This window comes from Aulonocara sp. 'chitande type north' Nkhata Bay, unplaced genomic scaffold (genome assembly GCF_057382095.1).
Source record: "Aulonocara sp. 'chitande type north' Nkhata Bay isolate Kocher_YH1m ecotype deep benthic unplaced genomic scaffold, A_spYH_male_GT1.1 unmapped_scaffold_23, whole genome shotgun sequence".
In the NCBI taxonomy this organism is placed as follows: domain Eukaryota; kingdom Metazoa; phylum Chordata; class Actinopteri; order Cichliformes; family Cichlidae; genus Aulonocara; species Aulonocara sp. 'chitande type north' Nkhata Bay.
In genome coordinates, this window is record NW_028234355.1 from 1,314,179 (window position 1) to 1,328,472 (window position 14,294).

General features: G+C 43.5%; 1 protein-coding gene across 2 annotated transcripts; it reads right to left on the bottom strand.

The window, feature by feature from the left end:
- Positions 1–5,149: 5,149 nt before the first annotated feature.
- LOC147300625 (kelch-like protein 10) lies at positions 5,150–12,608 on the bottom strand. 2 transcript variants are annotated; one of them, XM_086285072.1, is made up of 5 exons: positions 12,337–12,608; positions 11,000–11,249; positions 9,742–10,356; positions 8,873–9,022; positions 5,150–7,482 (listed from the first exon to the last, which is right to left on the bottom strand). In XM_086285072.1, exons 1-5 carry the CDS (start codon positions 12,486–12,488, stop codon positions 7,120–7,122), a joined length of 1,530 nt encoding a protein of 509 aa, XP_086141198.1. In that variant the 5' UTR covers positions 12,489–12,608; the 3' UTR covers positions 5,150–7,119. The 2 variants fall into 2 exon arrangements, with proteins under 2 accessions (XP_086141198.1, XP_086141197.1); XM_086285071.1 differs by having other exon boundaries at positions 10,769–11,249; positions 12,337–12,604.
- Positions 12,609–14,294: the final 1,686 nt, after the last annotated feature.

The window sequence follows — 14,294 nt, forward strand, 5'->3', positions numbered from 1 at the left end:
CTATCATCCGGCTCAAGGGATAGATAATCCATACAAAGAAGTTCAAGTGGATAAGTAACAGAAATGTTTTCCAAAGGCGCGGCCCTCTGAGGCACAGCCTTCCGCCTGAAACAGCGTTCGCACTTTTTGCACTTCTCCTCGATGTCTCTGGCCATTCTCGGCCAGTAGAACCTGGCACGAGCAAGCTGAAGTGCACGCTCAGAACCGAGATGGCCAACATCATCATGCACTCCTTGCAGTGCCCTCTCTCTGAACTGTTCGGGTAAGACCAACTGATACACCAGTTCGCCTCGCTCAGACCACTTCCTGTACAGGACACCATCCCTGAGTTCAAGTTTTTTCCACTCCCTAAAAAGAAGTTTGACATCGGGATGTTCAAGGTTTGTCTCTCTGAAACTGGGTTTTACAGCTCTCCTCACAAAGGTGATGACACGTGAGAGAGACGGATCATTATTTTGAGCATTACACCAGTCAGAGTTAGCCATGGATGGTAAAGTGCCCTCATCGAAAACATCAGGCACTACAGAAGGGTCGACAACAAGAGACTCCGCAATGACAGGCTGCTCTGAATGAGGGTGACGTTCATCTTTAACCATCACAAGATGACGTTGACATAATGCAGAGAACACCTCATGATCCATGTCATCTCCTGCTTCCATGAACCGTTTTTTCATGTCCTCTATTCTCTCTCTTTCTTTAGTGAAAGCTTCATCCTCAAGAGGCGGACCTTGAGGCCGCCGGGATAACCCATCTGCATCGCGGTTGGCCTGCCCTGCTCTGTACTTGATGGTAAACTGGTAAGTAGAAAGAGCGGCTAACCAGCGATGACCAGCAGCATCTAACTTCGCAGATGTCAAGACGTATGTGAGGGGGTTGTTGTCGGTAAGCACAGTGAAACTTGACCCATAAAGGAAATCACTGAACTTTTCACAAACGGCCCACTTTAAGGCCAAGAATTCGAGTTTGTGCGTAGGGTAGTTTCTCTCGCTCTTGGAAAGACCTCGACTGGCATACGCGACAACTCTGAGCTTCCCCTCCTGCTCTTGATAGAGCGCTGCCCCCAATCCATCGCGACAAGCGTCAGTATGTACAACATATGGTAGTTGTGGATTCGCAAAAGCAAGGATGGGCGCAGACGTCAGTTTCTTGATCAGGGTTCTGAATGCACTCTCACACTCCGAAGTCCACTCCTCACCGAGCGGTGCATTAGGGCTCACAAGAGTCGTGAAGCGTTCCCTCTTGTACACTTTGCCCCTTTTCTTTGGTGGATAGTAGCCTGCTGTCAGGCTATTAAGAGGTTTGGCTATCTGGGAATATCCTTCGACAAACCGCCGATAATACCCAGCGAAGCCTAAGAAACATTTAAGCTCTTTCCTATTTGAAGGACGAGGCCAGTCTCTCAAGGCGGATATCTTGTCAGGGTCAGTATGAACTCCTCGTGCATCCACGACATGACCAAGATACTTTACTGACGTCTTAAAGAAGTGACATTTCTCCGGAGAAAGCTTTAGACCGAAATCTTTAAGACGGTTCAGCACCTTCATGAGTCGTGCTTCATGTTCTTCCAATGTGTCTGAAAAGACAATCAAGTCGTCCAGAAACACCAATACCTCATTGAGATGCAAGTCACCGACACACCTTTCCATAAGGCGCTGAAAAGTGCTTGGTGCGTTCGTGACACCCTGAGGCATGCGATTGAATTCAAAGAAGCCGAGGGGACACGTGAAAGCGGTTTTAGGCTTGTCTTCTTCGGCCATCTCAACCTGGTAATAACCAGATTTAAGGTCCATGACGGAGAACCATTTAGCACCGCTAAGGGCAGCAAAGGTCTCCTCAATGTTCGGAAGAGCGTATGCATCTCTGATGGTTCGAGCATTTAGCTTCCTGTAGTCGATGCATAACCTGATAGAACCATTCTTTTTCCGGACCAAGACCACTGGGGATGCAAAAGGGCTCTGTGACTCTTTAATGATTCCTGCATCAAGCAGTTCTTTAAGATGCTCCTTGACTGCCTCCCTGTCACTGGGATGAATAGGCCTTGGCCTCTCCTTAAAAGGAGTCTCGTCATGTAGCCTGATGTGATGTTTCACTGCAGTGGTGTGACCATATGACAGGTCATCCACAGCAAAGACTTCTGGAATAGATCTAAGCTTGGTGATGATACGATCTTTCCATTGTTCAGATATTGGTGAATCATCAAGATTGAACTCGAGGTTGTCACTGTCAGGCTTATTGTGATGAGAGTCACCTTTCACTGGTCCAAGTGATGTGACCTGCTGAGCTGCACATATTTGAGCAATGATGCATTTTGGCTGCAGCGTAACATCATGGTCACTAAGATTGCGCAGGACGACCGGGACCTTGCAGCTAGACTTAAATGGAATGTCCATCAGAGCAGCTTCAAGGAACACGCCACCTGGCAACCTGTGATGTTCATTGGGTTCAAGCACAAATGTGGTCTGACTGTTCCTTTTCAACCTGACATCACCTGTGATGCAGCACTTTTGTTTTGCAGGGATGGTGATGGGGTTTCCACCATGTAACCTGACAGGATGAGCATGGTTGTTGAGGTCATGGATCTGGGCAATATGCTGGAAGATCACTGCAAAATCTCTAGAGAAGAGTTTGCAAACAACCTCTGGACCATCCTGTTCAAGTACTTGTTCATAAAGTCGTAATAACACATTGGTACCAATCAACAGGGGGGTCCTGCTGTTGAACTGACACTCTGGCACCACAAGTGCTAACACGACTAGCTCCTCTTTCCTGCCAGAAACAGACAGCGGGAAAGTGACACGCGCTTCTATGTAACCAAGATAGGGGACCTGCTGTCCACCTGCTCCTTCGATTTCAAGAAGGGCATGAATTGGATGTATAGGTAAGTGAGACAGATGGTTCCTATGGAAACACTCGGACACTGTTGTAACTTGTGAGCCGGTGTCCATTATGGACTCACACTGCACACCCTCAAGAAAGACAGAAGCCGCACAACGAGGACCTACAAGCCCTGCAGGTATAGATCGCTCTGTGCAACGGTAGGTTTCAGTCATTGTGTGGGTTATGACTTTCTTCTGTGTTCCAGCACCATCAACTGATCTGTTGGGACAGGGGTTATCATCAACTGCAGCTCCTGGACGTCCCACTACAGGAGCTGCTACTAGTTTAAAGTGAATGGGGAAGCAGCCTGCTGAGCTAAAAACTTATCCTGCCTCTCCCGGAGTTCTGCATTTTTCTTGCGAACCAGTGCTGGGTTGGGTTCATTCGAGCAATGAGCAGCAATGTGGTTGTCTTCCCCACACTTAAAACAAAACCACGGCCTCGGCATTCCAGGCACCTTAAGGCCCCTCTTCATGTTACTACTACTGATTGCAAAGCAGTCGGTCTTTTCAGTACTCTCTCTCTGATTTTGTGCTAGTTTTTCAACTTGCTTTGTCAGTTCAGCTATCTTGTTCTCAATATCAGAGGTTTCATCTCGCTTTGCTTTTACCACTAGGGGAGGATTACTATCATGAGTGAGGCTCGGTGGCTTTTTGTTTAGCTTTTCCAACTGTTTAGTTAGCTCGTTTACTTTCTTTTCAAGCTTTGATGTCTCATTCGGCTTTGAGTTAGTCAGTGGGACAGGCTCACAGTCATAAGAGGGCATATCAAAAACATGGTGGGCATACATGTTAGCTTTCGAAGCACCTAAATGCTTTTTCATCCTATCTAGCTTTGTGGAACGGCGGTCTTCCTCAGTTCTCAGCATGAGGAGGAATTCAGGAAATGTTGGTGGATTTCCCTTTTTGCACTCTAACTGTAAGCCGATGATGATGCTCTGATCCCAACAGCCCCTACAAAACTGTCTGAGCAAATGATCATTGGAATTTCCAGCTGAGGCTCCCCCTCTAGAAATTGCTCTTGTGAGGAGGCTATGGAGCCTGTTCAAGTATGCTGATGGCTTCTCTCCACTATCTTGGTTAGAGCCGAGAAATGCCGCAAACAACTCCTCTCCATCCTCCACAACACCAAAAGCAGAGTCAAGTTGAGTGATGTAGACACTTGGTGGTGAAGAGATGCCAAGAGGCTTCACAACATCAGCTGCTGGACTCAGCAAGCTCTCAAGAATCCTTCTCACCTTGTGAGCATCATTCAAGGAAGGATCGTTAAGGAGAAGATCAACTTGGGTGTGCCATGTTTCGTAGTCCACCTCACCATTTGGCCTTGGCATCCGCCCAGAGAAGGTGCGCAACCTTATTTGTGGGGATGGTGAAGTGGTGGACTCACTTCGGATGACATGCTCCACAATCACTCTCTGGATCTGGGGGGGGGGTTAAAAACATCCTCACTGATGTGGACTGGGCTCGTTGGTAAACTAGCAGATGCACTATAAACATGTGTGGGCTCTGCAGGCTCATTTTGATCATTATTAGGTGTGTTAGCATTTTGAGCTGCATAGGGCTGTGTAGCATTACTGCGTACGTCATGTGATGTGCCCTGGTTCCCATGCAGTTCCTCCTGAAGCACATTCAAGAAACCTTTCCTGCCACTGCCTGCGACAGACTTTAGTTCGTCCAGGTATCTGCAAGCTATCTCCCTCCCCACCACTTCCTGACAAACATCTCTAATGGTCCTCGCAAACCACATCACAGCTGGGTCCTTTGGACTTGGTACGGTACCCAAAGTAATGGGGTCGATTCTAGAGATAGACCTGTCAGATGCATACTGGACCAGGGTTCTACCCTCTGGTTGTCCTGATTCGTCAGGGATCCTCACTAATTTGGAAATATCTCCATTAACTTTGAACACAGCAGTTATTTCCTCATCTGTGTATTCTGGTCCTATACCTGTTACATACAGGGAGTTTTGACCATTAACCTCAAAACGATTGCAAATATCCATACCTGACTCAGTGGAACAAATCTCAAAAATCTCAAACGTGCGTAGTGTGGGGTGGAAGATCAGAAAGCTACTATTAACCAATCTCCTGGCTGGCTCGCCACTTTTTATGTAACCTGGACGTGTGTCCCTCTATCTATAAAGAGATGATCTATACTGCTCGCCCAAGTGCAATGTCTACAATATCCGAATCTAGGTTTGGGAAGGAGATTGGCGGTAGCAACTCTGTAAGAGCAATGAGACTTCCAACCCACATAACACGCACGACCACAGGTTTATGAAACAAAGTTTGCTTTATATATTTCCTTTTGGATCAGTTCCCTTTGCTCATCCTCAATGTAGGGATACCTTCAAATGCAGTAACCATCTCAAATGCATCACAAAAATAATTGAAACAATCAAAATAGATGTAAGACAAGAAACACAATATTTCAACACCCCAAAGAAAAGGAAAAAGAAAAGAAAATAGCACGTGAGTGTCCAGTTCCTTATGGTGTCAGTTTATTCAGTTACCCACTGTCCTGGGTTAAGAACTGAAAACGACCTGAATCTCAGGCGGAGAAAAAGTAGCAAAGAAAATGATAAGGTATCTCTCAGGTGGGCTTCCTTTTGTTTTTTTCCCTACCGCCCTCCTGGTACGGCAGGCATCAACGTGTCGGCGTCCTGACACAGAGAAGGCCTCCACAGCAGCAACAGTGTCTTAGACCCACGATACCAGCTCCTCACTTGGCACCCATGGAACTGTACCTCAAAAAAAAAACCAGTCAGAATAGTTCAAAAAGTTCAAAGAAATACTCCGGCTCCTTTCAGGTAGGTACCCATCTGTGGTTCACCGCTAACGACAGCTCTCTCACAAATGTTAATTAAACCTCTTTCCTCTCTTTCAACTGGAAAAAACCGTGCTCCGCGGCAGCATGGAGTTTTTCCTTGCCGTCCTTTTTCCTCTACACCACACCTTCACGCGCACGGAGCTGCAGATGGTGCCTTCAGGGCAAGCCCGGAAATTAAACTATCAGACAAGGACTACGATGCATTCAAAGAACCCTGTACTTCTGATTGCTGTAAATCTTACCAGGGTTACATTAGCTTTAGTTATGTGTTTGAAACAAAAGTGCATCATCCTTACAAAAGTATGTCTGTGTTATGTGTTAAAGGACCAAGAAGACCCTAATACCTATCTGATGAAACGTCCTCTCTCCTGCCCAGTCCTGATTGTGAGTCCATCCAACTGCATCCTAGCGGTAGGAGATGTGCCAATAACCACATTTCCAAAAGACTTGGTTACCGAGGGTGCTTTATACCTTATGGCCTACTATTACACCCTTCACCTTACATACCCAAAGTGTGTAGCCACTCTGCTTTCCGTCATACAGACGGAGGTTCTCTTGGACAAAATCCATGAGAGAGATCTCACATCATCTTACAAGAAGAGCATGGCTGAGTGGACTGCTTTTATTGGCCAGTAAAGCCAATATGGTCAGATGGACTATAGGAAAGGACTTCCTCTCTCCTTCCACGGCTACTACAGTCCATGTTGGTTGTGATTGATTTTTGTTTGTAATTTGGCCAGGTTAGCCCAGTGTTATAATTAAGGGTGCACGATAATATTGGCTAACATGCCGACATTTTGTGTTTGGTTTGTGCAGTGCAGAGACAGCCTCGCTTTTAGTTAATTTTAAGATTTTTTTTTTTCTTTAATCTTGAGTTTAGACAGAAGACTATTCAGAAAATAGGCTCTACTGTGAAAGAGTAAATTGACTAAGCTGAGACTGACTAGTTTGGTATAAAAGTAAGAATTGCTTTATTGGGTATTGGCTAGTACAACTGTAAAATATTGGATACATCCTTACTCAAACCTATAGACTGTTACCAGACAGAACCGCAGCTGAAATAACAAGGGAGAGTGAAAACTTCCCTTTATTCTTATGGTGTTTACCTAGCAAGAGTTGAAAAGTCCGACATGCGGCTTATTGTGATCTGGTCACCCTGTGTGCATGTCTGGTATGGCTGCTCAGCAGCCATACATTACAGGGAATGAAAAAATCTTTTCAATTTGTTATTGTTGCAATTGCATTCTCTTAATAAAACCCAGTATCTACAGTGCAGGCTCTCCTACTGAAAGTTTTTGAGATACATACATAAAATGTCCAGTTCACCAGCAGTTTAATGCTCTAAAGATTTATTTCAGTCCTTCATGTTCGAGACTCAGATGTTGACACATGGCAGTACTGCACTTTAAAGATTTTACGTGGACTCTGGTGACTCCATTGCTAATTTCAGAACATCCTCAAGTGGCAGGAAGTCACGAGGAAAGGTGTACTCAGTCAGGTTGGAAAGTCCGGACATCACACAGCAGCTCAAGTCTGTGCGGAAAATATCCATGTCGCACGCCTCATACCACTCATTGGTTAAAGCGGTGTAGTACTCGACGTCCGAAGTGGTGGTGAAGCCATTGAAACCCCCGACGACAAAGAGGCGATCATCAATTACCTCAATGCCAAAGTTGCTGCGGGGGGTCAGCATAGAGAACACGAGGTTCCACGTGTTGGTATGCGGGTTGTAAGCCTCAGCGGTGCGCAGATAGTTGTTTCCATCGAAGCCACCAACCTAAAAGTAAATACGTGGCTCAAATGATTGAATGTAAGTGTAACCAGCTTCACCGTACCCCTGTAAGAAAATGCACCTGCTATATGTCTTTAGCTGCTTTTGCACAGATACTCCAGAAAGTGACGGAAGAATTAAGTTGCAATATTGTCCAAAGTTGCCCTTAATATGTAGCAGATACAAGGAAATTGTTTACCTTAGGTGTGATCTGACTACTGGAAATACTCTGATTGGTTTAGGGTTTTACCTGGATAAAGCGAACAGCTACCTGACATATTCTCATGCTGTTATATGGAGTTTACACATAAAAGTTGTTTAAAAAAGGCCCATTAACGTCCCAGTATTTGCATTTTCACAGGCCCGCATTTGTTGGGAATGTCTAGAAAAGATCAGGGTGCAGTGGTGTGTGAAAATGACTTCTGAATTAAAAGGAGAAAGTAAAATAAAGTAGAAGCCAGCTGTTGTGGAAGTCTGTATGAGACCTTTTTTCACTCAAGCCTCAACTACAGCTATTAAAGTGCTGTTGTCTATTACACCACGCTATTATCAACAAAGATGAATAGCCCTCGACAAAAAGTATTTGTGTTTTCAGTATAAATGTCTTCACAGCTCTTTTGCCTTTAGTCCAAAAAGGAACACTGAGTTCCAGTCCTTTCTTCCTATAACAGATTAAAGTAGCCCTGACAGGCTATAAGTGCCTATAAGCCTGATCAAAGACCCTGAGGTCAGCACCAGGGTAAGGTCACTGCATTCTGCTGATGATAACTTTTCCTTTTTTTGAATAGAGACTTAGTCTGAATAGAAAATAAATACTAAACGGTAGCTAGCTAAATAAAGAAGTGTGTCTCAGAAGGTGAGACTAAAATCTTTGCTTTTTACCAAAGGGTGCAGCTGCAAAACAACTAAATAAGTGGTTTTAAGGCAAATAGCAAGATAAATTTACAGCTAAAAGGCCTACCGTCCCCAGAGGATGAGTTCTAATCACTTGGCTTATTCCCTCATTTTTCTAAAGGTATTGCAGGATAAGTTTGAAATTGTCTCTAACATATGTCCTCTATGGAACGATGAGGATGACAATGTTGGTTTTGAATAAGTATTTCTGTTGTACTGAGTGAAATGTGAAATCATCAAAGACACAACATTTTGGGAATGAGGCACATGAAAAAAAAAAGAGAGGCAGAAACATCACTAATCAGTTAAATTAATACATAGAATGAGTAAGAATGCCTTCTCTGAACCTGTGGTCAGGATAGGAATCTGATCATTGATAAATACAAAACAAAGTTAGCCAAATTCTGTGTCAGCCAAATCTGTGTTAAGCCTTGCTGATCAAAGCACATTACAGATTTGATTTGTATGTTACGTGAGTGTCAGCACTACTTTGTGGTCTTACTGCAAAGACATGATCCGCATATGCAATGACACCTATCCCGCTGCGGCGGCTGTTCATGGGACTGATCATCGTCCACTGGTTGCTCTCTGGGTTGTAATATTCAGCTGTCTGCAGACACTCGTTGCCATTGAGTCCACCACAAATGTAAATCTGAAAACAAAAAAGGGACATTAAAAATTTTTACATTTCTTAGATTTCAGTTGGAAACAATGTTACCTGTAAGTGAAATGTTTCCACATCATTTGTGAAGTAAGACCGATACTCAGTACCCAAGTGTCCAACTGAAAAATATGACAATTAACAAATGTGTGTGTTTTACAATTTTTTTAATATCTGTTATATTTTAGTTGACAAGTCAACTCAAATAAAGTACTGTACATAAATGCAAAGATGCACTTGTGATCAGTTAGAAACAAAATAGATATATATTAGTATATTTTTCAACTTTTTAAACTATACTTTTAAATTTGAAAACATGAACATAGAAACCAGTTTGTGACCTATCTTGCACCTCGCTTCACTGTAAAAATGTGTATTCCCTGACTGGTTGGCAAGTGGTTGCTGGAGGTTGATGGCTGTCACTACTGTGAAATTGTAACCAGGAAGGTTTTGCACCACAAGCCTCCTTGTGTTTCCTTTGGTTGTAAGCAGACTGTTGAGGTTTGCATGGAGTACTCTGACTTACTGCAAATACTCAAACTATTTGCTGTAGAAATCTGTAGAGTCTTTCATACAACCACTGCCTAACCAGCTGAGGAGTACACATTTTCCCCTAGCAACTGGTTGTTACCAAAGGTTGCTGACAGGTCTCTAGGCCTGTGTGCCTTAGACCCTACTCTATTTCTCTGCTACTGTTTTACTTCACCCACCCGGTTGTTAAGTGTTGTGCAGCTGGCGTGGCTCCTCTGTTCGTGCATCGGTGCAATAAGACTCCACTGGTTGATTTCAGGTTGATAGCGCTCTGCACTGCTGAGTCGTACATGCCCGTCGTGGCCTCCCAGGGCATAGATGAACCCGTTCAACACAGTCACGCTCACATAGCAGCGGCGGGAGTGCATGGGCGCCACCTCATTCCAGGCGTGAGTGGTCAGGTCAAACCTACGGACGCTGTTGAAATGCTCCACCCCGTCGAAGCCACCAACGGAGTAGACGTACCCGTTGAGGAAGGCGGCTCCATGATAAGCACGAGGACACTCGAGGTTGTTCGTTACGTTGACCCAGCGGTTAGCCCGGCAATCGTAGGCCTCGATGCCGTTAGTTGGCTCACCACCACTCCACCCCCCAATGGCCAGCAGGATGGAATGAGGCAGGCGGGGACGAGCAAGAGGGTGATACAAGGCAGACATGAAGGGTCTGCTTCCTAGATCATGTATGTCTAAGATGGCATTACTTATCATGGACAGGCACTCAGAATTGGCCTCCACCAGCTCACTAGACAGCACATTGTCCTTTAGGTAGTCTGACGTCATCAATCCCAGTCGGACCTATAGAGAGATGACAGAAGAGAATGTGACTATGAATTTCAACTACATCAGTTTTAGTAAACTCAAGCTTCTTTAGGATAATGCTCCTAATGTTGTTTAATTTTCTTATTGCTAGCAAGAGAGCGACCAAAGTCAGACACCATTAGCCTTTTCGTCAACAGGGACAGTTTTTAGTCATAGCCCTAGCAACTATACTTAATAAATATAATTTATTCTATAGTATGTGTGTAGAGATCTGATACGGTTTTAATGCTCTTGAAGAGAATTTCTTAAATGTGGTTTGGCTACACCTGAAAAGAGCAAAATCTCAAGATATTAAAGCATCCTTATACCCAGATGGATCGACTCAATCTATGACTTAAATGCTGAAGATTTAAGTCCAAACTAAATGTAGTAATGAAAGTTTATAGACCTTGGACAACAGAGCGGTGAGGTGTTGTTTCCGTTGTACAGGTACATGGCTAATCCACTTTGTAAGCGCTTCATACAAAGTGGTCTCCCACACATTGAGGTCCTCTCTATCAAGGATGTCAGCAAGTTCCTCCACAGTTAGGTGCAGGAACTCCTCCTCAAGAACAACCTGCTCAAAGTTACTGATGATGTAGTGGTAGGCCTTGGTGCGTAGTTCGGGTGATAAGCATACTTTTGTGAACTGCCAAATGCCAACGCAGTTCTCTGGGCACAGTTGCTCCCCGAGGAAGTCAGAGCAGAGTTTCACAATGTCCATTGCATTGAATTGATCAGCTGCCATGAGAAGTTCCACTACATTTTCCCCCGTTATGGAAACTGAGCCGGTGTATGCAAAGTTAATGATGAGTGCCATCATCTCAGAAGACAAGCCAGGTATGTTGAAGACCTGTTTGTCTGGGTCGCTGCAGTGGGTGAAAAGAGCCCTGAGGGTAGAGATGGAGACAGAGTAGAGAATATTAAAAGGTGTGGAGGCAACAAGATAATAAACTATGTCATGCACAAGTACTCCAAGTAACTCCAAAACAGAGTTTGTACATGTTTAGTGCACTTGATTGTTGGGTTTTCAATGTCTTTATTACATTGGCAGCATGTTTATGAAGCTATTGCCAAACACAATGCAGTCCCACACCATGACAGAGCCTCCACCGTGCTTTAAAGTTAACTCTAAACACTCACTGTTGTACCTCTATGACAAATATTGAAATCAACTCCATAGGGCCAGTTTACCCTGATATTTAGTCTAGTTATTGCGTAATTTGGCATACCTCAGTCTGTTTCCTTTCCTTATGGAAGTTCCAGTGCATGTTGCTTAATTACAGTCTCTGTTTCCCTTCCACAACCATTTCTTTTCTTTTTTTTTCTTAACATTTATTTATTGGTTTTAACAGGTTTTACATGAACCATGAAACCATTTCTGATGAGGATGAGGAAACCATTCCTCTGAAAATGATCGGGTACAAGCACTGGACTAAAAAGGGTGAAAAATGTCCAAACCAAACCTTTATAAGTCTTCAAAAAAACACAGAACTATTGCTCAAGTGGACTTTTAAAAAATCATCTGTTTCAAAGCAAAATATAAAAAAATGAGAGGCAACTCAAAACTTTTGCTCAGCGTATAACTGTATAACACAGTTCAACCTTTTTAGTATCAGGAAGTCTGGTGTGTCTTACTGTCTCAATAACAGTGGGGAAGATATTAATGTAACTTAATAAAACACTTCAATTAGACTTCACACAATCACCAAGTGATTCACAGTGCTTTTTAAATGGCACATTTACTGAAGTGGAATCTGGAGCTCTGTGAAGGTAATGATGAAATCTGCAAATGTTTGCATTATGTTTTGGGTGTATCTGTCAGTTGACCGTGACAAAGTCTTTCTATCAGAAAAGTTTTATGATTCAACCTGTTCCTTTTGGTTGGCACTGTTTCACCAACTAAGACCATGAATTACATTTTTCACAGGTATAAATCAGTCAACTGTCCTTCACATTATCAGGTAAGCAACTCACCTGAAGTACGGCGTACAGTTACATAGGATGATCCTGTGGACCGGAAATTCAACATCCTCCACTTTGATGATTGCATCACAAAATTGTCCCTCCAAACAGAGTTCATTATTTACTGAGCTCGACTTGTATGGCAGCTGGCCTTCTTCACTCATCTTGAGTTTTGTGACTGCTTTTCTTAGTTTTTTTGTCTGCAGTTTGTCTTGAAGTGTTCAAAATCAAACCTAACTGTGGAATTTGGGGAATGGAGCCCATGACATCATCATGACTTGGCAACTGTTGCCATGAATTGTTTTGAAATGTATATTTACATTGCATAAAAAAAAAGCTTTGTTTTGATTTGATTTGGATTTAAGAAATTGCATATGAGCCTCACAGATAGCATACAGCATTTTGTATGTTTGCCTCACAGAGGTCACCTAGTAAAATAAGCACTTCAAAACACTCTTACGAATGGACTACAATATCATATTTAGCTCATATTTAACCTTAATAGGCCATTTTGTTTAATAAAATCACTTTGTAATATCCAAACACAGATATTACAAAGTGTGATTCATGGCTAAGCTGTTTTCTTGGGTTGTATTAGACTTTTATCTAGTTGGAAAAATGGGCTCCTGCACTTTACTGATGTACAATAGTAGTAAGAAAGAAAGAAACAAAACACATATATACACTGTATGTATAGTACAAGACTGTTATAATGACGGTGCTTGACAGTATTACCTCAGACAGGTGCAAGCAGTCACCTGTCTGAGCACAGACTGCAGATCTGTTGTTGAGCAATTTCTTTCCATTCATAGATAAATGCAGCATCCAGCTGCAATGGGTTCTGGTTGCCTCTAATGAACATGCCAGCCCAAAATTACCCAGGCATATTCAGTGGGAGAGACATCAACACTAAATGCTGGCCAAGGAAGTGTCTGGATATGCTAGTGATCTTTGGCAATGTGGAGGCGACACGCAAACTGCCACAGGCCAGGTTGTTGTACAGGTTAGAGAACTTCATCTCGATAGCTCTGTCAAGTCACTTCCACCAAGAACAGTCAGATGGTCATGCAAGGGATCACGCGGGATCATGCGTCATGCATGCTCAGCCTGGCATCAGGATGCTTCAGTCAGTTGCAGCAGGGTGGCAGTGATGACAGTATAAGGCATAGGTGTCAAACTCTGGCCCGCGGGCCAAATTTGGCCCGCAGCCTAATTACATTTGGCCCGCAAAGCCATACCAAATTATTATTAGAGCTGGCCTACTGGTATTATACAACTAATATACATATTGTTTAGTATTAAACTTTGCTTGTTCCATATTCAGTTTTTCAGCAAAACTTGTTTGAGTCCATAAGAAGAGATTCATTCTTAAATCTGGAGGAAGATTTTTTTTTCAATAAATATTAATGTTAGCCCGCGACCTTGTTCCAGTTTTGAATTTTGGCCCACTGTGTATTTGAGTTTGACACCCCTGGTATAAGGCATACACCAGAGAAGTCATTCCTTTGTCACTATCAGTGGCTTCATCCACCTGCAGAGGAAAGCAGCTACCATGCACCTTATCATTAAGCACTCGATAGGCAACTTTACAGGGGTAGAGCACAGACGCAGTTTTAGCAGAGACACTGTTGAGCACGACGGTTTAGAAGTGTGTGTCTGAAAAAGCCCTCTGACTTGTCTTTGTGCTCTGGATGTTTGGCGTCTTAGCTTGTTAAGCTTTAAACTGTCACAAACTTGCACTTTAAGACAGACACGCTGCGGCCTCTCCTCATCACCCACCGCTGCGCAGGTATGCTTCATCTTATCTTCTTTGGTTTGGAAACTGTAAGAAACTCCATTCCGGGTTTCTCTGAGGCGTGGGCTTTCATCATCAGAGTTCATCCTCCTATAACAATTAAAATATTCTCAAGCATGATCAACGGTTAATTACGGCACCGGCCGGAGTACCGGGAGCAGTTTGGAAGAACAAA